This window comes from Sorex araneus, chromosome 3, assembly GCF_027595985.1.
Source record: "Sorex araneus isolate mSorAra2 chromosome 3, mSorAra2.pri, whole genome shotgun sequence".
NCBI classification, from domain to species: Eukaryota; Metazoa; Chordata; class Mammalia; order Eulipotyphla; family Soricidae; genus Sorex; species Sorex araneus.
The window spans coordinates 160,885,810-160,913,629 of NC_073304.1; the positions used below are offsets into that span (position 1 = coordinate 160,885,810).

Sequence of the window (27,820 nt, forward strand, 5' to 3'; positions counted from 1 at the left end):
CTCGAATTCATAAACTTCTATGTTAAGCACTTTGTACATTAAGATATTTGTGTGTTAAGTATTTCAGCATGTTCTTTTTTATTTTTGGTTTTTGGGGATCACATCCAGTTGTTGAAGGGCTGCTCCCAGCTCTGTGCTCAGCGTCATTCCTGGCAGTGCTCAGGGCATCACGCTGTCAGGGATCACGCCTGCATCTCCCACACACAGAGCCTGCGCACAGCCCATCCTTCTCTCTCCAGAGTTTGTTCCTCAGAGCAGGGACCTGGGACGACCTGGGACTCGAGGCCTGGGGTGAGCCCCGCACTTCCTGTCCCCCTGAGCATGCCAGCCCTAAAGTAAAAACCCTCTCTCCTCTCTACCCTTCTTTTTTTTTCTCCCATTTTTCTTTTCTTTTTCTCCCCCTTTCTTCTCTTTCCTTTTTCTCCCCTCTCCTTTTCTCATATCAAGGATTACACACAGGCCTCACATGTGAGGGGTGCGCTTTACCACCAAGACACATCCCCTGCCCTGAAGTTCCTGTTTTTGTTTTTGTGCTGCTGGAGATCAAACCCAGGTAGTCTGCACTTTGCCACTGAGCACAGCCCTAGTTCTTCATGAGTTCTTTTAAAAATGCATATATTTTGTGAAGGTAGTCTTTACTGAAAGAAGTGTACTTATTTTGTAAGTAAGTGAAGGAAGAGAACAAGAGGAATACATATTTAAGAGAGAACATGGACTTGTTAAAAAAAAAGCTGAAAATAATTTTTGTTGGGCCAGAGAGAGAATACAGCAGGCACTTGCCTTGCAACAGTCCAACTGGGGTTCGATCCCCGGCACCACATATAAGCACACTACCAGGAGTGATCCCTGAGTACTGCCAGATATCGCCTCCAAACAAAAACAATCATAGTTTTTGTGGGGGCTCAGGAGATAAAATAGGGGTTAGAGTGTATATGCATACTAGCATGTCCTTAACCTGGATGTGATCCAGGGTATCACATGACCGCTTGAACATTACTGTGTATATACAGCTCGGAGAACCAAGGAAATAGCTTGTGGACTCGAATGCACTTATACACATATACCACGAGCACTACCGGATATAGTTCAGAAACTGAAACAAATAATGTTTGATGAACCACTACTCAGTTGTAAGAAAGGATCAAATTTGTCTTTTACTACAATATGAATGAAATTGTTATGTAAAAAAAAATCAAAGGGGAAAGGACAAATTCCCAGATAATCTCACTTCTGTGTGGTATTTACAGGCAAGGGAGCAGACAGTACCTGATATAACAAACACTAAGGCTTCCTGGCATTGAGGCTCCCAAGTGCTTAGACAGAGTTGTGCTGGAGGGTCTTGGTCACCTTAGTGGTGATGAGAATGTAGTGACTATACATTGAAAAGAGAGTAACACTATTAGAACCTTTTTCCTCAATTGCAGTAGATAATAGTTTTTGTCGAACTGAGATAGTGGATTAAAAAATTGCTGAACTAATGATAACTCCTAACTAATGACTTTTTGGTTTGTTTTTGGGCCACACCTGGTGATGCTCAGGGATGTCTCCTGGCTCTGCTCAGGGACCACTCCTGGCAAGCTTGGGGACTGTATGGGATGCTAGGGATCAAACCTGCGTCAGCCATATGCAAGGCTAATGCCCTACCCACTGTCCTATCGCTCCGGCCCCAAGAGAAAATACATTCTTGTGGATGAATGACAGTTACATGAGTGTGTTTTCTCCTCACAGAATTACATCTGATGTTCTCACTGATGGATAAAGTCCCCAATGGGATCGAGCCAATGCTGAAGGACTTGGAGGAGCACATCATCAGTGCCGGCCTGGCAGATATGGTAGCAGCTGCTGAAACTATTACTACTGTGAGTGTTCCTCCCTGCAGTGGCAGCCATATATCACTGTTACTTTTTATTTATTTTCTTAAGTTTTTCTCCTTAGAATATTTTTTTTTATTAAAGCACCATGTTAAAAAGTTATTCATACACTGTTCATCATTATTCCTACCACCAGTGTCATTGTTACTTTTTAAATGCAGAATTGAATATTTTAGAGTGTAATGGCAAGATAGTAATATTGACACATCTTTTATTATTATTATTATTTGTTTTATATATATATATATTTTGCTCTTTGGGTCACACCCAGCAATCCACAGGGGTTACTCCTGGCTCTGCACTCAGGAATTACCCCTGGTGGTGCTCAGGGGACCATATGGGATACTGGAAATAGAACCTCAGTCGGCCATGTGCAAGACAAACGCCCTACCCGCTGTGCTATTGCTCCAGCCCCTTGACACATTTTTTAATAATAAAACTTTTTCCAGATTTTAAAGCTATAGTGCTATATTAAAATTAGCCTTACATTTATCTTCTCAAAATTATTTTTAAGAGCTCAATTGACAGAAATCCGTTTGTTTATAGGACTCAGAGAAATACGTTGAACAGTTACTTACACTATTTAATAGATTTAGTAAACTCGTCAAAGAAGCTTTTCAAGATGATCCTCGATTTCTCACTGCAAGAGATAAGGTATATGTTTCTCTATATTCGCACTCATTATAATTCACATTTATATTGTAGTTGGTTCCCAGTGGGGGTTGGGGACCACCCACTATACTGAAAATTTCCGGGCGAGGTGGGTTTGCTATGCCAAGGATGGAACCCAGCACCCTCTCATGCAAGGCCTGTGATCTACCACAAAGTCTCACCTCATCACCTATAATTCACTTTTAATAAAAAACTGGGAATCATTGTGCCTAAGAACATAGCATATCTTTTTTTTTTTTCTGTATTAATTGGGGACAGTGACTGGATTTGGTTTGGTACAGGTTTTTGTAATGCTGTAAGGCTTGGGTATTTCATGAACTGCAGTGTAATTAGAAAGTTGCTCTCCTTCATTTTCCTCAGAATGTTGTCCTGTTTTGCACATTATGATTAGTCTCAGTCCTCGTCCAGTGTGACCCAACTCAAAGGACTAATCTCGTGGGGTTCCTGTGATAGTCCGCCCGTCCCACACCCTGTCCTGAGCTGATTCTGTTCTTCTGCCCACTGTTCTTTCAACCCTGCGAGGAGTGACCCCTGAGTGGAGAAGCCTTGAGCACTGCCAGGAGTGGCCCAGAACCAAATTTTTAAAAAAGAAAGCGAAAGGGAGAGACTGTACAACGGGGAGGCCACTTGGCTTTGCCTGTAGCCAGCCTTGGTTCAATCCCCCACCTTCCCTATGGTTCCACCGAACCAGGAGTGATTCCTGAGCGTAGAGCCTGGAGTAACCCCTGGGTACTACCGTGTGTGGCCCAAAAACTAAAAAAAATTTTAAAGTTTTTAAAACAGAAAGTCATACACCTATCACTAGAAATGGTCTTATTTCCCCCCTCTTCAAATCCTATTCATTGCTACCTAGTTTAATTTTTTTCTGTGCTCCTAACAGGATTATCAACCTTCTCTGCAAGGCTTTTTTTCTCACTTTATTTTAAAATGTGTAAAGAAGAGAGGAATTAAGAGTATGGAGGCAGTAAGCTGGTTTGACATATTAAATGGAGTGGCCTTGCAAAGGTTTCTTTGGGGTAGCATTGGAATCAGATGGGACCATATGGGATCAAACCTGAGTCTCCACCATGCAGAGCATGCGCTCAGCTTCTGTGGCCCAAATTCATTTTTCAAATGTAGCACTGTAGCACTGTTGTCCTGTTGTTCATCAATTTGCTCGAGCGGGCACCAGTAACGTCTCCATTTGAGATTTATTACTGTTTTTGGCGTATCGAATACGCCACGGGTAACTTGCTAGGCTCTGCTGTGCGGGCGGGATACTCTTGGTAGCTTGCTGGGCTCTCTGAGAGGAACAGAGGAATCGAACCTGGGTCGGCCGCATGGAAGGCAAACACCCTACCCATGTGACCTTTTTAAATGTATTCTTAGAATTGTAACAATTTGTTTTAATTACTACAAGTGATACTCATATTTTACTTAAAATTATTTGCAGGCATATAAAGCAGTTGTTAATGATGCTACTATATTTAAACTTGAATTACCTTTGAAGCAAAAAGGGTAAGTTTTTAAAATATGTATTTAAAAATCTTAAAAATTCTTTAAGTATGTTTTGTTACTGGTTATGCAAAATGTCTTTTACCCTGATCCTAGTAGCTTTGGCTGTGTGCAAGGAAAGTACTTTATGCTGTCTCTCCTGTTCTTCGATGCCTTTCACATGTTGAAATAATTATTTTCTTATTCTTTTTATGTGATGAAACACAGTTTTGGAAAAGAAATGTAATTTAGGACTGGAGAGATAGTTTCAAAGGCTGAGCACAGAAATAAAAGCAATTTCTTCAATATTGAATTATTGGGATAGATACTTTTTTGGGGTGAAGGGGCACACCAGGCGATGCTCAAGGGGTTGCCCCTGGCTCTGCACTCAGGATTCACTCCTGGTGGTGCTCTGGGGACCATTGGAATGCTGGGAATCAAACTCTGGTTGTCTGCGTATAAGCCAAGTGGCCCACCCCTGCTGATTTTTCTCTCTGACCCCAATTGATTTTCTTTTTTTTTTTTTCCCAATTGATTTTCTTTTTCTTTTTGGGTCACACCAGCAATGCTCAAGGGTTCCTTCTGGCTCTGAACCCAGGAATTACTCCTGGTGGTGCTCAGGAGGACCATGTGGGATGCTGGGGATTGAACCTGGGTAACCTTATGCAAGGCAAATGCTCTACCTGCTATACTGTCACTCCAGCCCCTTCCTCCTCCCCCCAATAGATTCTTTTTTTTTTTTTTTTTTGCTTTTTGGGTCACACCTGGCGATGCACAAGGGTCACTCCTGGCTCTGCACTCAGGAATTACCCCTGGCGGTGCTCAGGGGACCATATGGGATGCTGGGAATCGAACCCGGGTCGGCCGCGTGCAAGGCAAACGCCCTACCCGCTGTGCTATCACTCCAGCCCCTCCCCCCAATAGATTCTTAATTGGTCAGATGTATTTGTATATGATTAGACTCAGTTCACAGATGTTAAGTTTATGTGTATTGATGAAAAATGTATCTCTAGCTTTTTGGTTTTTGCCTTTTGTAGGTTTGGGGGGGGGTTGTTTTTGTGTTCTTTTTTTGTAATATTGTGGGGGATTTTTGTTTTTGTGGGCTTTTTTGTTTTCTTTTGGTGCCACATCTAGTAGTGCTCAGTGCTTATTCCTGGCTCTGCACTCAGAGATTATTCCTAGTGGGGTTCGGGAGACCATCTGGGGTGCTGAGATTTGAACCTGGGCTGACCATGCAACGCAAGCTCTCTACCCACCGTGCTGGCTCTCTGGCCCCAATGTTCGAGTTTTTTTGCTACCAGGATTATGCTTGCAACATAAAAAATATTGGGTGTAACCCCTGAGCATTGCGAAGTATGGGGTGTCCCCTCAAAAAACAGTATTAGGAGTTATTTGTTCCTTTCATAACTTCTAATTAATTATTGAGGCTAGAGAGGTAGTATAGAAGGCTAGATGTTTGCCTTGCATACAACAATCCCTGGTACTCTCTCCTGGTTCAGCCTCTGATAGTGAAATGGCCCCGTGAGCACTGCCGAGTACAGTTAGGAGTGGCCACCTGTGTGTATGGCCCACCTTCTCCCCACCTTTGCAAAAACCTTTAAAAACAAAACAAAACTATAAATTTCTGTTATTTCTTCCTTCAATGTGTGGTAGAATTCAGTAGCAAAACCATCTGGGCATGGGTTTTTCTTTTGGGCATGAGCATTGGACCATGTCCATTGGTGTCCAGGGACAATGAATTTCTTGCTCAGGGCACCGTGTATGGTACTGGGTCTCTGGCCACCACAGCCACATCCAAACCTTGCCCTGTGTAATCTCCCTGGCCTCTGGGAAGGCAGTTTTCTTTATGGGAAGTTTGTTTTGTATTTGTTTTTATTTTGTTTTTTTATTTTTTTTATTTTGTTTTTTTAATCACAAGTTCAGTTTCACAAGGACAAAGAAACAATAGCAAATAACCACTTGGAGCAAGGGGAGAGCGCACAGCTCTCCGTTGCTGAATTTAGTTATTTCAGCAGTTCTTATGGGAGCTTGGCAAGGGCAGTGGGAATAGATTGGGGCTGAGCTAGACCATGTGAAGTGATCCAGTCTTCAGTCTCCTACTGACCTCTGCCTCAGCAGACAAGGTCTCCCACTAACGGGTGGATTGCCTTCCAGGAAAACCATTTGTGAATCTCAGCTTCCTTGTCTGGCTACTTTTTTTTCAAGTCTGAGCCCTCTGCTGGTGGGATAGGCTTTCTGCATCTCAGCTGCTCTTCACTGAGATGAGCAAAAGGCTTATTAACCCTTTCTCAATTCTTCTAAGACATGTTATCTCGGAATAGGAAAAGCTTCCAAGTTGCATAAGAAATGAGTTTTTTTTTGTATACTGATGCTGATTTACAGAAAATTAATTTTTTTGTTGTTGGGTTTTTGTTTATTTTTGAGCCACACCTGGTGATGCTCAGGGATTATTCCTGGCTCTACACTCAGTGATCACCCCTGGTTGGGGTGTCCAGGGGACTATAAAAGATGCCAGGGATTGAATCCCAGTTGGCCACGTGCAAGGCAAGCATCCTACCTGCTGTACTATCTCTCTGGCCCAGAAAATTAATTTCTAATAACTAGGTATCAGATTCTTTAGATAAAGTCAAATGGTTTTTGATTCTTCACTTTCAACAAAATTGATGCCTAAAGTCTGATACATAATTAAAACTATCCTTTGTGAGGCTGGAGCGATAGCACAGCGGGTAGGGCATTTGCCTTGCACATGGCTGACCTGGGTTCGATTCCCAGCATCCCATATGGTCCCCTGAGTATGGCCAGGGGTGGTTCCTGAGTTCAGAGCCAGGAGTAACCCCTGTTTATCGCCAGGTGTGACCCAAAAAGAAACAAACAAACAAACTATCCTTTGTTAGATTTGTATGTTGTCTTTGTTGTTTTCTTGGTGAAGCAAGGTAGTTTTTATTGAATAATACTTCCTTAGAATGATGTGAGGGGAGAGAGAGAGAGAGGGGAAGTACCTGTTCAGGAGAGAACATAAGCTTCTTCAGAGTGGAAAACAAAAGCATGCAGAGAGACAGAAACAAACAAGTGGGCTACATGTCCAAGGGGAGCACAAGGGGAGCATGGATTCATAGAATGAGCCTGGAGTAGTGTGGACTTTCAAGAAACAACTCGGGGGCTAGAGCAATAGTACGCCGGGGATGGTGTTTGCCTTGCACGTGGCGACCTGGGTTCAATCCCTGGCATCCCATATGGTCCCCCAAGCACCACCAGAAATAATTTCTGAGTGCAGAGCCAGGAGTAACCCCTGAGCATTGCTGGGTATGACCTCCCCCCCCCCCCAAAAAAAAAGAAAGAAAAAGAAAAGAACTTGGGAAGGACTTAAAAAGTAAAAATACCTTCTGAGGAGTTTTGTCCATCTTCTTATTTGAATAAGAATATCCAGGGTGGGGGCAGTGTATTTTATAAAAATAAAAAGTAGACAGAGATAGAGAGCTCAGCTGTTAGGGCATTTGCCTTGCATATGACCATCCCAGGTTGGAGCCCCAGCACCCTGGATGGTTCCCCAAGCCTGCCAGGAGCAATTCCTGAGTGCAAAGCCAGAAGCACGCCCCGAGCATGATGGAGTGGGCTCCCCCTACCCAAAACAAACAAACCACAAAGCCTTCTCTCCATTCTCTTTCCCAAAAGACCAGAAGCAAAACAGCAGCTAAGAGCTACACATGCATATGATAAAATTTTATATGTGCCTATGTTCTTATGCACACCGCATTCTTGTCTTTATAAGTTGTGTGCTTATATACTTTGGATAACTAATTACTAGAAAATAGCATGGAAAGCATCTGTCAAATCTGAAAGCATTCATATATAGTACGCTGTATTTGGGGGTGGGAGATAGGGCCAGAGGGCCACCTTGCCTGTCTGGGTTGAGGTCTTGGCATCTGTCTTCATTTCTCCCCCAGCACCTCTGTGTGTGGCCCTAAAGGCCCCCAGTACCTCTGGGCCCCAGCAGCATTGCCCCACCTGGCCTGAGTATTGAACCCTCCAGCCCACTGTCTGAGCATTAATGGGAGTAACCCCCAAGCCTGAGCATTGCTTGGGAGGCCTCCCCCAGCAAAGAAATATACAGTGCACTTGTTTAAATCTTTGTCAGGAAAGTAACATGGAGATATAAGTTCGTTTTTCATTGTTTAAGAAGAATTTATGAGACAGATGCAGTACCACTGTGAGCAACCTCTGAGCACTGTGGGCTGTGCTCCCCCCAAAAAGGAAAGGTTTGTGGGTGGCTGGAGAGATAGTATATAAGAGAAGGTGCTTGCCTTACATGCAGCCAATACAAGTTCAATATCCAGCATCCCATATGGTCCTCTGAACACCACCAGAAGTAATCCCTAAGTGCAGAGCCAGGAGTAATCGGTGATTGCCAGGTGTGGCCCCCAAAACTGAAATAAAATACAAGTTTTTCAAATGGTGCTGGCACAACTGGACAACCACATGCAAAAAAATGGGTTTAGACCTTGACCTGACACCATGCACAAAAGTCAGATCAAAATGGATTAAAGACCTCAACATTAGACCACAAACCATAAGGTACATTGAAGACAAGGTCGGCAAAACCCTCCACGATATTGAAGATAAAGGTATCTTCAAAGGTGACACGGAACTAAGCAATCTAGTAAAAACAGAGATCAACAAATGGGACTACATTAAACTAAAAAGCTTCTGCACCGCAAGAGATACAGTGACCAGAATACAAAGACTATCCACAGAATGGGAAAGGATATTTACACAATACCCATCAGATAAGGGGTTGATATCAATGGTATATAAAGCACTGGTTGAACTCTACAAGAAGAAAACATCCAACCCCATCAAAAAATGGGGCGAAGAAATGAACAGAAACTTTACCAAGGAAGAAATACGAATGGCCAAAAGGCACATGAAAAAGTGCTCTGCATCACTAATCATCAGAGAGATGCAGATCAAAACAACCATGAAATACCACCTCACACCACAGAGACTAGCACACATCCAAAAGAACAAAAGCAACCGCTGTTGGAGAGGATGTGGGGAGAAAGGGACCCTTCTTCACTGCTGGTGGGAATGCCGACTGGTTCAGCCCTTCTGGAAAACAATTTGGACGATTCTCAAAAAATTAGATATTGAATTCCCATTTGACCCAGCAATACCACTGCTGGGAATATATCCCAGAGAGGCAAAAAAGTACAATCGAAACAACATCTGCACATGTATGTTCATCGCAGCACTGTTTACAATAGCCAGAATCTGGAAAAAACCCGAATGCCCCAGAACGGATGACTGGTTGAGGAAACTTTAGTACATCTATACAATGGAATACTATGCAGCTGTTAGAAAAAAGGAAGTCAAGAATTTTGTAGTTAAGTGGATGGGCATGAAAAGTTTCATGCTGAGTGAAATGAGTCAGAAAGAGAGAGACAGACATAGAAAGACTGCACTCATCTATGGTATATAGAATATCAGAGTGGGAGACTAATACCCAAGAACTCAAGAACTGTAGAAATAAGTACCAGGAGGTTGACCCCATGGCTTCGAGGCTGGCCTCACGTTCCGGGGAAAGGGCAACTCAGAGAAACGATCACCAACTACATTGTAGTCGAAGGCCATGTGGGGGAAGGGAGTTGCGGGCTGAATGAGGGCTAGAGACTGAGCACAGCGGCCACTCAACACCTTTATTGCAAACCACAACAGCTAATTAGAGAGAGAGAACAGAAGGGAATGCCCTGCCACAGTGGCAGGGTGGGGTGGGGGGGAGATGGGATTGGGGAGGGTGGGAGGGACGCCGGATTTACGGGTGGTGGAGAATGGGCACTGGTGAAGGGATGGGTTCCCGAACTTTGTATGAGGGAAGTATAAGCACAAAAGTGTTTAAATCTGTAACTGTACCCTCACGGTGATTCTCTAATTAAAAATAAATAAATTATTAAAAAAAAATACAAGTTTTTATGCTGTTACTTATTTCTATTGGAAATTGAACCAAGGACCTTATCCATGCCATGCATACACTCTTCCATGTCCACAGTATTTATTTCTGAATGTTTTTGTTGTTGATATCAAGAGCCGTGCTACTCGTGGACCATGTGGTACCAGGGATTGAATGCCGGCCTTCCCACATGGCAGGCCTGTACTTTACCGTAAGCTGCATTGCATCCCTGGACCACTGTCTTTTTCCTGGTGTGTGGTATTCATCAGATCACTATGAAAAAAGATACATTTTTGGGGGGCTCACCCAGCAGTGCTGGGGGCTGCTCTTCTACATTATTACACACTTGGGGATTGAACATGCAAAACACTCATGTCCTGCTCCAGCCTTTTGAGCTGCCTTCTGGGGCGCAAATTAAGTTTCTTCTTAATATATTAATAACGGAAAATTTTCATTAACTTATAAGTATGTAAGAATGTACATAATTTTTATAAGTATTCAACAAGTGTCTGGAGGTTAGGGTTCTTTTGGGAGGGAAGGGTTCTTTTTTGTTTTGGGGAGCATACCTGGCTTGCTTAAGGTTTATTCCTGCTCTGTGCCCAAGGGTCACTTGGTCCACATGTTTGGGGGAAGGATGCAGTGCCACGGGGAACCGGAGATGACAGTGTGTGAGGCAAAATGCTTTTCCCCTTGTACTGTCTCTCCAGTCCAAGTGTCTGAAGAGAATATTTTCAAGATCCTTGGCAAGGCCACCATTTGAGTCAGCTAAGGAGGAGGACTGAGGGCGCAGCCTTCTCTGCAGGAGCACTTCAGGGAGCACTCAGAAGTGAAAGCGCCCTCCCTTATGCACCCTGGGAGGTGTCCTGCTCACCTAAGTCCTATTCCTTAGCCCAGAAGAAATTTGTGGGAAATTTTCTCTTGAACAAAACATTTGTAGGGGCTGGAGAGATAGTTCAGAAGGTAGAGTGCTTGCCTTGCATATAACCCCGAGGTTCGATTCCTGGTTCCCTGAGCATTGCTGGGTGTGGTTTAAAAAAAAGAAAAAAGAAAAAATAACATTTGTAGCTACGAATTGTTATTCATCAACTACTTTTAATTTGTTTTTTAGGGTGGGATTAAAAACTCAGCCAGAATCAAAATGCCCTGAGCTTCTTGCCAATTACTGTGATATGTTGCTAAGAAAAACACCGTTAAGCAAAAAATTAACCTCTGAAGAGATTGAAGCAAAGCTAAAGGAAGTGGTACATGCATTTTTTTTATTTCAAGTTACCAAATTTCTTTGTATTTTTTGCCTATAAAACTTTCCATGATACCATTCATTTTTGTATGTATCTCTCTCTCTCTCTCTCTCTCTCTCTGTGTATACATATATACACACATATATAAAACCACTTAATATGAAATTGTATAGTATAGGATTTTCTACAGGGTAATTATATATCTGAATTTTTTAATTTGATAACTGAAAGGACAGTAGCATTTAATTCTTCTCTTTTCTTGATTCTTTTTAGCCAGTTAATTTCTAGCTCCTAGTAAAGGACCAGAATAGGATGGGGGAGTGAGCTCTGAAGTATTTGAATGGCAGTTAATATTCTGGGAGGGTTTTTTGCTTGTTTGTTTTGTAAAATGCAAAGTAATTAGTGCTGATTGTGTGTAGGTAAGGTGTTGGTTGTTTTCATTTTCATTTTTCTTCAAGCCCAGGAAAGCAAAGTGATTTAAGAAAGAAAGCTTTGAGAGAAGTGTCAGAACAAAGTAAAGAGCCGTGATTTTCACATAAAAGCTTTTTCACATAAAATCTGAAAAAGGATTATATAACTAAAAGTTACTTGGTTACTATCTCGAATTTGCTGACTTTTGCAGTATCAGGACCAGTCATTTCTCAGCAATGGCAATTTAGTAGCCTTCTGTCCATACTGTATATAAATTTCTGAATTTTGACAATTAGGGGATAAAGCAAGATTTAAATGAGAGTTGGCTAAAAAATTATATGAGAGTTGAAAGTAACTTTTTCCCCCTTGTACAGCTCTTGGTACTCAAATATGTACAAAACAAAGATGTTTTTATGAGATATCACAAAGCTCATTTGACACGACGTCTTATATTAGACATCTCTGCCGATAGTGAAATTGAAGAAAATATGGTAGAATGGCTTCGAGTAAGTAATTTCTTTTTTTAATACTTGGTTCTGTGCTGGGGTAGAATACAGGCTTCCTGCAAACAAAGCATGACTCCAGCCCTCTGCCCTCTCCCTGGCCCTGATCTATCCTTTGTATAGTTGTTTGTTGATTTAGAAGCTAGAAGTGAATGCTGTACTTCAAACATGACTCAGCTGATGGCAGTGCCTTGAAGGGTATACTGTTGGGAAGTTGGTGTTGAAATGAACTGGATAGATGAAGTTTGTCTACATTGGAGTCTGTAAAGAAAGCCAGAATTGCTTTACTGTCTTATTTAAGAATAAGAATGTTTTTAAGAATAAAGTTAATGAATATAGACTATAAACATTCTAATAAAAGAATGTTTGGGACTGGAGAGATAATATAGTGAGGAGAGCACTTGCCTTGCATGCAGCCTACCAGGGTTAAATTCCAGCACACTTCAGTGATTCTGGAGTGCAGAGCCAGGAGTAAGCCTTGAGCATCACAGGGTATGACCCAAAACCAAACAAAAAATCAATTTTTAAGTATTTAATTATACATCCTTGATGATTACATTGTTTTCTGGATGAGGTGAAAGTTTTTTCTTTCTCTGTCTTTGGTTTCATAGGAGGTTGGTATGCCTGCAGATTATGTGAACAAGCTCGCTAGAATGTTTCAGGACATAAAAGTATCTGAAGATTTAAATCAAGCATTTAAGGAAATGCACAAAAATAATAAATTGGCTTTACCAGGTATTACGATTTTGTCTGTATATATATTTTAAGGCTTCTTTTTTTAAAAAAGTAAAGAATATTTTTTGTTTTCTATTCAGTTAAAATTAAACTTTACATTGGTTCAATCTAGCACCACCAAATAAATAGAAAGGGATACAAAGATGTTGCAGAATTCACATTCCTTAAAACCGGCAGGCAAAGTAGAATGTTACATTTGTTTGTTGATTTGTGTGATTTATTTATTCAGAGTTTTTGTTCATTTTGCAGGAAGCAGGGTGGACAGATGGTAGTGGGGTGGTGAGGGGAGTTGGGGGGTGATAGAGGCTTTCCGACTGTGCTGGCAGTCCAGGGACCACACCTGGTGAAGTGGGGCCCCAGCACATTCTCTTGCAGTGCTGCGGGGTGAGTGGGCATGTGCCTGGGGGTGCGGCTCAGAGCCTGGTACATGCTGAGCACATGCTCCACCGCTGAATTACACATTTTCTCCTAAATCTTTAGAGTCATGTTTATTTTTTATTTTATACTGTGTTCACAATTAAAGTTTCATTCATTGCCAAGGGTTTTTTGTGGGTGTTTTTTTTTTCTTTTTTTGATATTTCATATTTTCTGATATTCTTACCTATAGCTGATTCAGTTAATATAAAAATTCTGAATGCTGGTGCCTGGTCAAGAAGCTCTGAGAAAGTCTTCGTCTCACTTCCTACTGAACTGGAGGATTTGATACCTGAAGTAGAAGAATTTTACAAAAAGAATCATAGTGGTAGAAAATTACATTGGCATCATCTCATGTCAAATGGAATTGTAAGTAGATGATGTGTTCGCTTAGACATGACTCAGCTGCAAGGAGCAGGCCTCTGAGGGAGAGTAGCTGGCTGTTTGCTCCCTCACAGGCACTGTGGCTCTTGGCAGCATGTACTGAGTCAGGAGGTTTGGGACTTGGGCACTGACCTTCAGAATAGGACAATAGGAAAGGAAAGATAGGATATAGCTAGCTACTCTTAAGGGCAACTTCTAGAAGTTTCCACATGATTTCCACTCATATCTTATTGGGCACAACTCAGTCACATAGTCACATTTTGCTCCAGGGAAAGCTGGAAGATGATCATTTATTTTGGGTTATTTAAAGTTTGCTAAATATTTTAATTATTGTTTAAGAAAATACAAATGGAGGGACCAGAGAGATAGTATAGTGGAGAAGGCACTTGCCTTGGATGCAGGCGTCCTGGGTTCAAACTGCCACCCCCTGGAGGGTCCCCCCAGCCCCACTAGGAGTGATCGCTAGAGCCAGGAGTAAACCCTGAGCACTGCCAGGTGTTACCCCATAAATAAAACCAAAAAAAGAAAGTACAAGTGGATATTGAAAGATAACTAATACACTCAAATTGGAACGACAGAGAGATTGGCATCACCCCTGTAGGAGGGTGACAGGCATGTAAGTTAGTGAAGCATTTCATGTTTTTATTAAAATCTTTAAAAGGCAAGAAGTGTTTCCTGTATGTCATGTAATAAATATTGATGGTAATCATCTGGAAATACTGTTTTTATCTGTTCTAGATAACATTTAAGAATGAAGTAGGTCAATATGATTTGGAAGTAACGACGTTTCAGCTGGCTGTGTTGTTTGCATGGAACCAAAGACCCAGAGAGAAGATCAGCTTTGAAAATTTGAAACTTGCAACAGAACTCCCTGATGCTGAGCTTAGGAGGACGCTATGGGTTGGTTTTTATATGATGTTTTTTGTTCTTAAAATTGTGTCTTTTCTAGCGAAAAGTATGTTCCCATTATGTATAATAAATGTACCAATTGCTCAAAATGGCTTTTGACCAAGAAAAATACAGTTAACCAGGTAATTATGGAAATAAGAGAAAATGGAGAAAAGCCCCCCCCAAAAAATCAGGGAAAAGATTAAACTAATAGTGATTGATCGTGGGGCCACACCTGGTGATGCTTGACCCCAGGGCCTCACACATGCAAGCTTGGTGCCTGCTTTACCACTTGAGCTGCGTCTCCAAGTCCTGAGTTGGTCCTTAAATTTCACCTGTGAGGAATGGGACCCTTTTTTGACTTGGGGGGAGAGGTGGGAAGGAGGGAAGGTGTCAGGCCACACTTGTCTGTGCTCAGGACTTCCTTCTGGCTTGACCAACAGGTTTATACTGAGAATGTGTTTGGTGATTTAACAACCAGAATCTAATAATTATAAGAATTTTGTCCTTTTGAGGTTTGTTAAAATGTATGGTGCTCATAACTACATTTTATCCCTATTTCATAGACAGCTTAAATTAAAAGTTCCAAAATAGGGTCCAGAAGCTCACTCAGAGTACATGCTTTGAAAGCGGGAGACTGGGATTTGTCCGAGGCACCTCCTAGTCCATAGAGCACACTGGCTGTCACTTAAAAATATACAAAGGAGAACCTCAAAAACAAATCCCACATATTGTCCTCCTGAGCACTGCCAAGTGTGGTGCAAAAACAAAATAAAACAAACAAAAAGTTCCAAAATAAACAGTTACCCAGAGAGGAATGTTGGCATGTCACTGACAAATGGTGGTTGCTGTGGTCATGTGGGACCAGTCTGATGTGAACTGAGCATGTGTTGCTTCCTCAGACCAGCTTTCTCCTCATTCTCGATTTCATTGCCGTGCTGTTACACTGTTAGATCTAAGGAGGTATCACGTAAAAGCACAAGTTCTGCATTTGTCCTGAGAGCCCCTTCTCGCCTTTGTTGCTGTGTTAGAGAGCTGTTCTGTGTTTTCCTTACTCTCGGTAGATGCTAATTATTTTCTACTCTTCAGTCTTTAGTGGCTTTCCCGAAGCTTAAACGGCAAGTTTTGTTGTATGAACCTCAAGTCAACTCACCCAAAGACTTTGCAGAAGGTACCCTCTTCTCAGTGAACCAGGAGTTCAGTTTGATGTAAGGGTTACGTCAGTTCATTTAAAATTAAGATGTCTTATGTGAGTTTTAGTTCTTTATTTATAGCAAAATAATTTTTCCTTACAGATGATTTAAGGTATCTGCATACTGTCTTCACTTTAGTCATGCCATTTAGTTATTTATATGAACAGTAGTAAATTGCTAGTGTTTACAGATTTTTCATAGATACATTTTTGGTATTGCTGTACTTTTTATCTTATAGTCATATCCATTAGCCGATCACTTTCATAGCAGTATAAATTACATTGACTGTGTTACTAGTGTGGTCACCCATTTTATTAATAATATTTATCTTGTTTGAGAAATATTCATAGTTTATTTTAAATGAAGCTATATGTATATTTTTCCTTTAAATAGTCTCAATAGGAATTTCCTTTAAGTATTCTTGATATGAATTTTTACAGTATTTCTAAACCTTTTCTCAGACATTATTGTTACTATAGTATTTAAAAGGCTTTTTACTATAAAATATTTGATTTAATGTTTTTATAGAAAAAATGCAAAAGTTCAGAAAAGGGGTAAAATCAACTTGATTGGACGCTTGCAGCTTACAACGGAGAGAATGAGAGAAGAAGAAAATGAAGGAATAGTCCAACTAAGGATACTCAGAACCCAGGTCTGTCATGTTAAGACAGAATGTCTAAATTTTGTTAGACATTTGATTTTTGGTTTCTGTTTTAGTTTCAAGCATCTAAGTATTGTTTTACCAGAATATAAAAATACTATTAGTGGCTGGGCCATAGTGATAGTACAGTGGGTAGGGCACTTACCTTACATGCAGCCAACCTGGATTTGATCACCAGCATCCCATAAGCCCCTAAGACCTAAGCCCCACCAGAATTGATCCCTGACTGCAGAGCTAAGAGTAACATCGGTGGGGCCAAAGTGATAGTACAGCAGGTAGGACGTTTGCCTTGCACGCTGCAGACGCAGATTTGATCCCTGGCATCCCCTATGTCCCTCAAGCACTGCCAAGAGTAATTCTTGAGTGCAGAGCCATGATTATACTCCGAGTATTGCCGGGTGTGACCCAAAAAGGTGGGGATGGGGGGGAGTAACTCCTGAGCATCATTGAGTGTGGTACTTTCAAAACAAAAATAAAAGAAAACAGAATGTATTAATGGCGGCATTCTCTTCACAGTTGGAGGAAGTGTAAATAGGCTTCTGGTAGAGCCTTAATTGACCATTTTTGAGTAAAATTTTCAGCAATAAGTTACAGTTCTGGGAATAAAATATTTAAAATTTTAATTGTAAAATCCTATTGGAAAACAATATTAGGGAACATTTATTAAAACATTAAAGAGGGGCCTAGAGTGATAGTTCAGTGAGTAGACTGTTTACATTGCATACAATCGACATTGGTTTGATCTCAGGCAGTACATAAAGTACCCTGAGCAATGCCAGGAATGATCCCTGAGCACTGCCAGGTGTGGTCCCAAAACAAAGAGAAAAGATTTATCTCCTGGTGATTGTTAATTATTTGGTTGTATGTTACAAATGGTGAAGAACATGGCTTTTCATTTTGTTCTATTTAAAATAACTTGAAATATTAATCTTATTTCACTTCTCTTTTTTCTTTTAGGAAGCCATTATACAAATAATGAAGATGAGAAAGAAAATTAGTAATGCTCAACTTCAGACTGAATTAGTAGAAATTTTGAAAAACATGTTCTTGCCACAAAAGAAAATGATCAAAGAGCAAATAGAATGGCTAATAGAGCACAAGTACATCAGAAGGGACGAGTCTGATATCAACACTTTCATTTATATGGCATAATTTTGAATATCATGGACAATATTCGGAACCCAAATTTTAGAGTGCTTGGGCAGTAAGTTGTACCAGTCTGTGCTGGAGGAAGGTTCATTTGGACTTTGATTACATAAATATTCAAATCTCTGCCTTACCTGACAAAGCAATGGTCTTTTGCCAATCCCATTAGTCGGCATGCTGGCGCTCCCTTCATGTTGCACTCTTTCACAGCATGCTGTTTTGTGGAGAAACTTGCGTTCATGAAGAGCCCATTAGGAACTTTGAAAAGTCAGTTTGATTTATACCCACTAGAAGAAAGCCAGTTTGGGAAGGTTGAGAGCGGGCTTCTAGATGCTTTCGTTCTCTCTCTCTGTCTCTCTCCCCAACCCCCACACAAAAATACACTTGCACATGGACGGATCTTCAGATGTTTGTGCACTGAAAAATGCTGTTTTGGTTTTTTAAAAATGCAATTAAACTTGATGTAGCACTGTTGGTTTCTTTTGATCAAGAGAGTGGCTCTGCACAGCACGGGGGCGGGCAGGCATAGCGAGGACTGACAGGCAGGCTCCAGCTCTGCCTGGTATACCTGGATCTGACGGGGACTTCAGAATGGTAGAACACTTTTCCAGCTACAAACATTGGCTTTCTCTAAGCAGGAGACTACAGTTTTGGTTGGTTGTTTTATGATAAAGATTTGTGTCTTAACACGGCTAGAGAATTTGTTTTGAAAAAGTGAAGCTTATATTGTTGTTTCAGTTGTTTAAAAATAAGGTAAGGAAATACAGGTCATTGCGATCACAGGGGCATAATTGCAAAACCAGTATATGAAGTATGTTTATTTACATACTTTATATACCTGATATTTATTATACCATGTGTACATTTATTAAAGACATGGCAGATATCTCCTGCTCTGATATGATACAATTATATACATGATCTCTTAATTTGTAACATAAAAATATTTTGATATTTTAAAGTTTCATGATTAGGGATTTATCACCTGAGGTTTCTAAAAGGGAAGACATTCTGTTTTAAAAATGAAGTAACAAGTATTAGCCACCCAAGAGGAAGACAAAAATCCAACAGCGTAAGACATGAGTAACAGCTAGGGACATGCACAGCGGTAAAACACTTCCTTGCCTTGCATGTGTGAGGTCTGGGTTCGATTCCCAGCACCTCACAGAAATTAAGGAGGGAGCAAAGACCTGAGGAACAGAAGCAGAATGGTTGCATTCTTGAGATGAGCAGTAAACTTGCCAAATATATGTACATATATATTTATATATTTTAGAAATTAACATTTTTAAAATGTGTAGAAGGCAACATTTGTTCCTTTCAGTCAATCCAAAGTAGCAACTTACTTGTTGCTGACAACTGAAGGCCCAGAATAGTGGAGATTTTAGGATTTAAGAACCTGACTTAGAAAAAACGTATTCCCCATTGGGAAAGAATGGCTCGGTGTGGATTGGTATTCATTATGGTGCATGTTTCAGATTTTCTTACAAATTATTTTGTATCTTGTTTGATATTAAGTGATATTTTCAATGTATGATTTCGAAGCTGGTAGGAAGTAAGAGAGCTGGAGCACGAGCACACACGGTCTTACTAGCTGCGTGCTTCTGAGAGCGTTCCACAGAGCCTGCCCCACCCCAAGAGATGAGCTGTCTGCTGAAAGGAAAGCAGATTTAAAACATTTTAGATTGTGCTAGTTAGGGCTGGAGAGATAGTACAGCAGGGAGGGCACTTGCCTTGCACGCAGTCAATTTCAGTTCAATCTCCAGCATCCCATATGATCCCCATGAGTGATCCCTCAATGCAGAGCCAGGAGTTATCCCTGAGCACTGCCAGGTGTGGCCCCCAAACAAATACAAACAAAAAGATTGCACCAGTTCTGGTCAAATAAATGCCTGTTCTGAAACTCATAGGTACTTGAGATTCTGTTTCTGAGTTATATCTTAGACGTGAGCTCTAAGTATATGGTGATACTAGACCAAGCATATTGTGAAGTATTAAACTACCAGTAGTGCTGTACTCTCTAATTAGATGACTGCTCACGAGATAGATTTGAAATTGAGAAAGTAAATTCTGTAATAATTATGGCCCTTATGTTTAGCAGTTTGGTATTGGTATATTTGCTTATTGAATGCAACAATGCCAAAGGAAGAAACCATAGCAGGAAAAATATAGGCCATTTTTTAAAGCTTAGATTACTTGCTTTAAACTGTACTTGCAGTTTTTTGCAATTTCTAATCTTTTTCATCCTTTAATTTAAGAATGAGAGCCATGATGTTTTGATTTATAGAGGCAAATTTAATGCACGTGGGTAACTAAATCCATAGCAAAGTTTTCTATTAAATTTTATAAAATTTTTAATAGCTAATTATGTCCTTACTCTATTTTGGAGAATTGAACAACAGCAAATACTGTAGACTTACTTAACGGTTTACTTTGTCATTTATGTTACAAATATAAGACCTACTCATTGGTGTTTATGAAAACCATTTAGTTGTTAAGGTGCCTATACCATTGACTTTTCTTTAAACCTATTTTGACATTATATTTGCTAATTTTAAAAGGAATCTGAAAAACAAATTTACCAGCAGTTTGCTAAGGTACAGGATCAGTATTCTTTATCAGGTTCCTTTTCTCATAAAATAAGTGCTGAACAGGGATGAAATCTGACATAATTAAGAAAAAATCTAGGCTAAAAAATATAGATGTATATTTTTCATACTAAGTATTATGGCAATAGAGGTTAATTTAAGGTTAAGTCAGAGGTAAAATTAAGCTTCAACTAGTCATCTTCTACCTTAAAGATGGAGCCTTCTGGAAAACATTAACCTTTGTTACCATCCTCACTGCCAGAGTAAGTACACATCCACACAGCTTAGGAGGTAAAAATTACAAGTTTGAGTGTTGTCACGAGACAAATATTAGAACAGTTATTGTTCAGTGATTAATGAAGATCTTGAAGTGAATTCTGAAGTCTTCCAATTTTTACAATTATTGGAGGTGTCCCTACAATCTGTCAGCCTGTTTAAGTTTCTTATTTTGTGCCTAAATGTTCAAGAATTTCCAAAAATGTAATGCTAGCTTTTTTATTTTTACCTTTAAATTTAATACAAAATGTGACTGGAGTAGTTGAAAAGTTTTTTTGCATTATTTGCAGTAGGGAGGGGGTCATTCACCCTCTGCAAAGGGCAAATTTTGAAAATTCAATTTGGGTGAAAGATTTGCTAGTTTTTGAGAAAGATTTGCTATCTTAAACTCAACCTGGTTTTTCTATTTTCATGTAAATGACTGGGATGCTACCTTATAAACTCTTCCAAGGTCATGTTTGTGGAATAAACATTACATGAGAGCTTTCCTGTCATCCATATTATATGTGTCGTCCGGAGTGTTGAACAAATTGAGTTCCTAAATTGTAATCTCTTCGTATGGTATAGACAGTTTTGAATGTGTGCTACTACATACTGAGATGATGATGCTGTACAATTTTAATGGTAGCAGTTTCTGTATGCAGTAGGCTGAACTATTTTGATGAACTGCTTAATTTTTTGGATTTTATTTTTTAAGTTGTATAATTTATTTTCATGCAAAATAAAAATGTGATATAAAAGCTTTCACTTATCCAGAAAGTGTTGATGTTATATTATAGTTCCTGGGTTTAATTAAAATTTTTGTAATGGACTTTTTTTTTGTGAAATGGTAAATCTCAGCCAGCCTTAGGAATAAGAAATAGGTAAAAATAACTCACTTGTTTTAGTTTTCAGATTTTAGTTCCCAAGGAAAACTACCAAGAGGGGAGCTTTTTCCATCCTCACGACCTAGGTACAGGTTGGTCCACTAGCTGTTCAAGTTCCTATGAACCTTTTGGGTTTTTTTTTTTTTTTTAATACATTTCACAGATTTATTTATTTATTTATTTTTTGCTTTTTGGGTCACACCCAGCGATGCTCAGGGGTTACTCCTGGCTTTGCACTCAGGAATTACTCCTGGCGGTGCTTGGGGGACCATATGGGATGCCGGGGATCGAACCCGGGTCGACCGCGTGCAAGGCAAACGCCCTACCCGCTGTGCTATCGCTCCGGCCCCCTTTTTGGGTTTTTTTGTTTGTTTTGTTTTTTGGCTTTTTGGGTCATACCCGGTGATGTTCAGGTTACTCCTGACTGCACTCAAGAATCACTCCTGGCAGTGCTCGGCTTTGGGGTGTGGGAGCAGCTGCCCCCCTCCGAGATTGTCCTGGAGGTCTTAGTTGGGACTGTGTCCAAGAGATTTTTGCGCCTAGTTTATCTCTTTCAAAATTTATTTATGAATCTTTGGAACAGGACTGGTAGAGGAGCTTAGGTGGCAGTAGTCCCTTGAAATACATGTATTTCAGCTAATCATTAATTATTCATATGTTATAGTGTTTTTTTAATCACCATGAGATACACAGTTCACAAAGTTGTTCATACAATGTTTCAGTCATACAATGTTCCACCCATCCCTTCACCAGTGTACATTTTCCACCACCAGCATCCCACTTCATCCTGCCATCCTCCCCACTGCCCCACCCTTGCCTGCCTGTCTCTGACACTTTCTCTCCCTCTCTCCTTCTGTCTCTCCCTCCCTCCCTCTCTTTTCTCTTCTCTCTCTCTCTCTCTCTCTCTCTCTCTCTCTCTCTCTCTCTCAGGAATTACATGTACTGAAAGGTTATAATATATATCCCTTTACCTACTTTCAATACCCAGTTCTTCTTGTCCAGAGTGATTAATTCCATGAAATATATTTTTAAACCCAAATAATGTAAATCATTATTTACGTTAAGTTTTATAGAAAAAATTATTTTGGAGACAATGTTAACATTCCCAAGATTGCCCCGCCCTCCCGAATAATCACTAGATCATTCACGTGACACAATACAGCCTAAAATAACACAGTAAAAGCACAAATAATCAGCTGCACAGCTTGTCTAAAGCAGGGCCTGTGAGGGACTTGGAGCTAGCCACTCACCACGCAGGTGCCACCACTGGGGCTGTGCCACATACCAGCCCTGCAGGTTTCCTTTGTCACCTGTGGTGAAAGCACCACTTTGCATTTCTCTCAGTGAGGACTGCTGCTTCCTGCAAGTCAAAGCAAAGTGGAGCAAGGTGGGGCTGGGATGCCTTCTGAAGCAGAGACCCCACAACTCTACTGCCATTACCTTGGGGCTTGGAGAGATTTTAAATGTGCCTTTTTTTTTTTTAAGCCTTTCCAGCAATGTCCACAGGGAATAGATGGTGCTGGGTGGGGGGACTTAGTGCTTCTGGAGCAGAGCATCCTTCCTGCCGGATTCTGGGCAGGGCCTGCCGAGCTTGGAGGGGATCTAGCACAGACCAGCATCATTCCTACTCTCTCGAGTTACGCTGTGAGTCGGGATCATTGTACCACACACACAGGGTAGCTGGAAATAACAGTAGTTCTCTGGGAGGCAAATTGAAATCTAGATATTGGTAGATGGAGAGTCAGAACCTTCTAGATAAGTGGCTTTAAATTGCTTGTGCTGGTAAGTGTTAGAAGTTTGGAAGCAGGCAAAGGCGATAGTACAGCCATTCTCCATTTGCCTCACATGCAGGTCACTCAGGCTCAGTCCATGGTACCCCAAAGGGTCCTCCAAGCCCACGGGGGCTGATGCCTAAGCACAGAGCCAGGAGTCATCCCTGAGCAGAGCTGGGAGTGGCCCCAAAACAAAGGTTGCAGCCCACTCCTCTCGCTCCTTGGGGAGAGGCCAGGCCAGGCTTCCTGCCAGCTCCTGCTGATGCATGCTATCCTCAGTGTTTCTTGTTGCCTGTATGTTTCCATTTGGGAAGGGAGCTTTTGGCCCACGTCCAGAGGTATTCAGGGTTATGCGCTGTGCTGTGATCAGACCAGGGCGGCCGCATGCAGGGCACACACCTTCACCGCTGCACTCTCCAGCCCTAAGCGTCTTGGTCAGAGGTTGTGTCAAGTATTTCATCTCGATGTAAGGACAGCAGTTAAAGCCCTCCCCAGCGTAATATGCCTCATCTGAACTGGACTGGATCTGCAAAAACTTATTTTCCAATAATGTCACATACACAGGAACAGGGTTAGGGACTTTGGGCAACATTGAGCAGTCTGTGATGAGTTCCACACATCCTTTATGGGTGTCACTATAAATAAACCAGACCAAAATATGCAACCAAATCTGCATTTATGTTTTTTATTTTGTGGGACTTTTTTGGTAGGGAGGTTCACACCAGCAATACTGTGTTACTCTTGGCTCTGCACCAGGAATTACTCCTGGCAGTTCCAGGGAAATATGTAGGGTGCTGGGGACTGGAACAGCTCCCAGGGGGGCAACGTGCATGACAAATGCAGTACTGTCACTCCGGCCCCTGCATCTGTGGATTTACCCACATCTCCCCTGACCTTTTTCTTCCCCACTTTCCAAATTGTTCTCTGCAGTGAAAATACTGTTCTAAAAGTTTTGTTTATGGAAACCAGCCTGGGGCTAATAATAACTAGAGGCCAGGAGTTTCCTTTCCAAGATGCTATTATCACTTTTAACCACTTGATGGAGCTATTGACCTGCCACTCTTAAGAAATGTGGGCAGGAAGGGTGAAAGGTGGGGAGTGGGTGCCACCTGAAGGTCAACTGGTACCAGTGGGGCAAGCCTGATGGTTGGTGCCTTAAAGCTTTCTGATACCCCAAAATCACCACTCTGTCTCTGGCTGGACCCCAACAACTCTGGACCAAATTTCCTGAGAAATTAACCTGTCAATAGTTAGATATGTGGGAGTCATGCCCACAAACCCCCTCACACTCAGCCGCACAACTCATTGCTTCAGAGACCCATTAACAAATCTTGAAAGAGATCAAAACCTGCAGCTAATGTCAGGCCCACGGGAGGCTGAACAGACCAGGATAAGTCAGAGGGGGGTCAGGTCAGCCTGGTGCCTGCCCAAGCAGAGCCCCTGACAGCCACTTGCTTCCACAATCCAAAATTGCCTCCATGTCCCTGGCCAGACTCCACCGTCTCACTGAGATATAATCTGCTGAAAAATAAGGGTATTCAGGTTTGTGATTGAAATCTCCAGGCTTTCTCGGGGTCCGGATGGACTACCTCCCCACACCTTTCTGTTTCAGGAGACCTCAACAGTCACATCCATATCCCAAACTTGTCACCCAGTTTAACAACTACTCCAGCCTTACCTTGCCGATAAAAATTCTGAATGCCCAGTGACATGATAGTGACAGCCCTGAATAAACATGACTTCTTAGTACTTGTATTGTAAACCATAGTGCACAGAGGGAAAAGGAGAGAGAGAAAAAAGAAAAGTGCCTGCCACAGAGCAGGCTGGGGGTGGAGTGTTGGGGGGTGGTGGGAGGGAAACGGGGAGCATTGGTATGGGAAATATACACTGGTGGAGGGGTGGGTGTTGGATCATTGCATGACTGAAACCCAATCATGAACAACTTTGCAATGGTCTACTTCACTGATATTCAGTAAAAAAACAATTTTTAAAAAAGTAATGTGGAGTTCATGCCTGCTTCAGTCAGCTTAATCAGCAGCAGTACATTAAAAAAATGTGGTTGATTTTTTTTTTGGTTTTTTGCATCATACCTGGTGATGCACAGGGTTTACTGCTGGCTTTACACACAGGCATTACTCCTGGCAATGCTCAGGGGACCATATGGAATGCTGGGGATCGAACCCGGGTTGGCCATATGCAAGGCAAACACCCTGCCCGATGTACTCTCGCTCCAGCCCTGAAATGCAATTGATTTGATATCTCAGACACACTCCCTTCTCCCACCAGGGCCTTGATTTGATATCTTTTCTAGCTGTATTTCAGCTGGGACATTCCTCCTATCAGGATACCAGGCATATTCTCTCTCGGGATTGAAGGGAGGGTATAGGACCCCCGCCTCTGGTAGGAGAAGTGAGCATCAGTGTCTTTGAAAGAAGAGTGTAGGGCTCTGATGGCTGTCACATAGCAGAGCAGTCATGGCCAACATTATCCCTTACAGCTGCCCCAAAGCCGGCACAGCAATGGTCAGGGGATGCTGTGGGTTTGCGCTGGGGTAAGTTGGGGAGAGGGGGAGTGCTTACATCCAGTAGTTTTCAGAGGCTCTGTTCAGGGAGTGCTCCTGGAGCCCTGTGTGACCATATTTGGTGCTAGAGATCAAACCAGGATTTGCTGCCTACAAGGCAACTTCTTAAGCCCCTGTTTTAACTCTCCTTTTTCTAATTGTAGTGACAAGGTGTTAATGTGGTTATGTTAATGTGTTATGTGTTAATAGTGTTAATGTGGTTATGGTGTAAAAAGGCACTGCACTGTCACCATCGTGTCCAGGACTGTTGAACGTTGTCATCCTGTCACTTCTGGTCCAGTTTTTTTCCTCACCTCCCTCTTCCCCCCACTCTTGTAATGTTTTGTAATCCAAGGCTAAAGGATTTGTTTTCATTTGACATTGTCTATTTCCAAATCTTGTTTCAGATCAGGTTGCTCATCCTGCCTTTGTTCTCCCTCTGACTTAGTTTCACATAATGCCCTTCAGTTCCATCACTGTTGTAAAATTTGTAAGAAATGTAAGGTTTCATCTGCATTGTATTTCAATGTTACCCACCTGTGTCTGGACATTTGGGTGTTTTTAACATCCTGTCTGTAGTGAACATAGGTTTTCATACATCTTTTCAAGTCAATGTTTTGCAGGCTTGTAGATACCAAGAAGTGGAATCACTGGATCATATGGAAGCTCTGCTCTTAGTCTTTTTTTTAATTAATTATTTTTTTTTTTGCTCTTAGTCTTTTGTCAGGTTGCCATCTTGTTTTTCATAGATGCTAAACCAAATGACATTCTCAACAGCAGTGAACGCAGCTTCCTTCCTCACTACACTGCCGCTGGCACAAATCTTCCAGTCTTTTTGATAAATGCCATTCTTACTGGTGTCACTCCTTTTTTCTTCCATATGACAATCAACATAAAATAAAATGCTGTAGCAAAGTAATATATTTCCAGATGAAGATCCACAGTTCCCAAAGGGTTCTTAAATTGTGAAAAGAATCAGATAACATACAGAGAGAGGGCCAGAGTGATAGTACAGTGGATAGAACACTTGCTTTGCATGGGACTGACATGAGCTTGATCCCAGGCGCCGTGTGTGCTCCCGTGAGTCTTGTCAGGAGTAAGCCCTGAGCACAGAGCCAGGAGTAAGCCACTGTGGCCCGCTCCCCAATTTTTTTTTAAATTCTTTTATTAATTTACCATGTGGAAAGTTACAAAGCGTTCAGGCTAAAGTCTCAGTTATACAATGCTCAAACACCCATCCCTTCACCAGTGCACATATTCCACCACCAAGAATCACGATATACCTCCCCCCTTCCCCCCACCTCCCCAGCCCCCCACCCCGCATGTGTAACTGGTAAATTTCACTTCACTTTCACTTTACTTTGATTACATTGAATATTTAAACAAAAAAATTCACTATTATTGATTTGGAGTTTCTCCCCCCTAAAGTCGATCTGCTGAAAAGAAAGCATTTGGTAATTTGTTTTCCATTGCTGAGAATGAAGAGATATGAGGTCAGGAGGCCGCACTAGCAGCAGCATAGTTTTGGATTTCTGTGTTTTAGTATTTTAGTAACTAAGTCCAGAGAAATGTCTGCCAGGAATAGCAACATTGTAAGCTTGTACCTCTCAGCTACTTTATATTCCACATATGAGTGTGATCTTTCTATGTCTGTCTCTTTCTTTCTGACTCATTTCACTCAGCATGATACTTTCCATGTTGATCCACTTATATGCAAATTTCATGACTTCATGTTTTCTGACAGCTACGTAGTATTCCATTGTGTAAATATACCAGAGTTTCTTTAGCCAATCATCTGTTTTCGGGCACTCTGGTTTTTTCCATATTGTGGCTATTGTAAACAGAGCGGCAATGAACATGGAAATGCAGATGTCATCTCTACTATACTTTTTTGCCTCTCCGGGATATATTCCCAGGAGTGGTATTGCTGGGTCAAATGCCGCTCCCCAAATTTTTTAAGTAGGTACAGACAGGGTAGATCATTTAAAAGGGTTGGCATGCACACTTTGCATACCAGAGGCGTCTGGGGTGTGGTTCCCAGCACCTCCTGATCCCTTGAGCTCTGGCTGGGAGCAGCCCCTGGACATTGCAGGATGTGCCTCCTCCCTACATACAAGGTTCTTTGGGGGAGTTTTAGTTTCCAGCTTTCTGGTTGGCGAGAGAAGCAAGCTCAGAGAGGGAAAACAAGGCTCAAGGTTACGGTTACGCCTAACCCAAGATCTCGA

At 41.5% G+C, this 27,820-nt stretch overlaps 1 protein-coding gene across 1 annotated transcript in view; it reads left to right on the forward strand.

The window, feature by feature from the left end:
• Positions 1-21,208, forward strand: part of CUL5 (cullin 5) — a 65,275-nt gene extending 44,067 nt beyond the window's left edge. Inside the window, exons 9-19 of the mRNA XM_055131318.1 lie at positions 1,729-1,859; positions 2,418-2,525; positions 3,976-4,040; positions 11,069-11,201; positions 11,984-12,115; positions 12,724-12,847; positions 13,455-13,630; positions 14,384-14,545; positions 15,623-15,741; positions 16,255-16,378; positions 17,345-21,208. Of these exons, the coding sequence (XP_054987293.1) occupies positions 1,729-1,859; positions 2,418-2,525; positions 3,976-4,040; positions 11,069-11,201; positions 11,984-12,115; positions 12,724-12,847; positions 13,455-13,630; positions 14,384-14,545; positions 15,623-15,741; positions 16,255-16,378; positions 17,345-17,539 (1,469 nt within the window). The 3' untranslated portion in view covers positions 17,540-21,208. The remainder of the gene's footprint in view (positions 1-1,728; positions 1,860-2,417; positions 2,526-3,975; positions 4,041-11,068; positions 11,202-11,983; positions 12,116-12,723; positions 12,848-13,454; positions 13,631-14,383; positions 14,546-15,622; positions 15,742-16,254; positions 16,379-17,344) is intronic.
• The last annotated feature ends 6,612 nt before the right edge of the window (positions 21,209-27,820 follow it).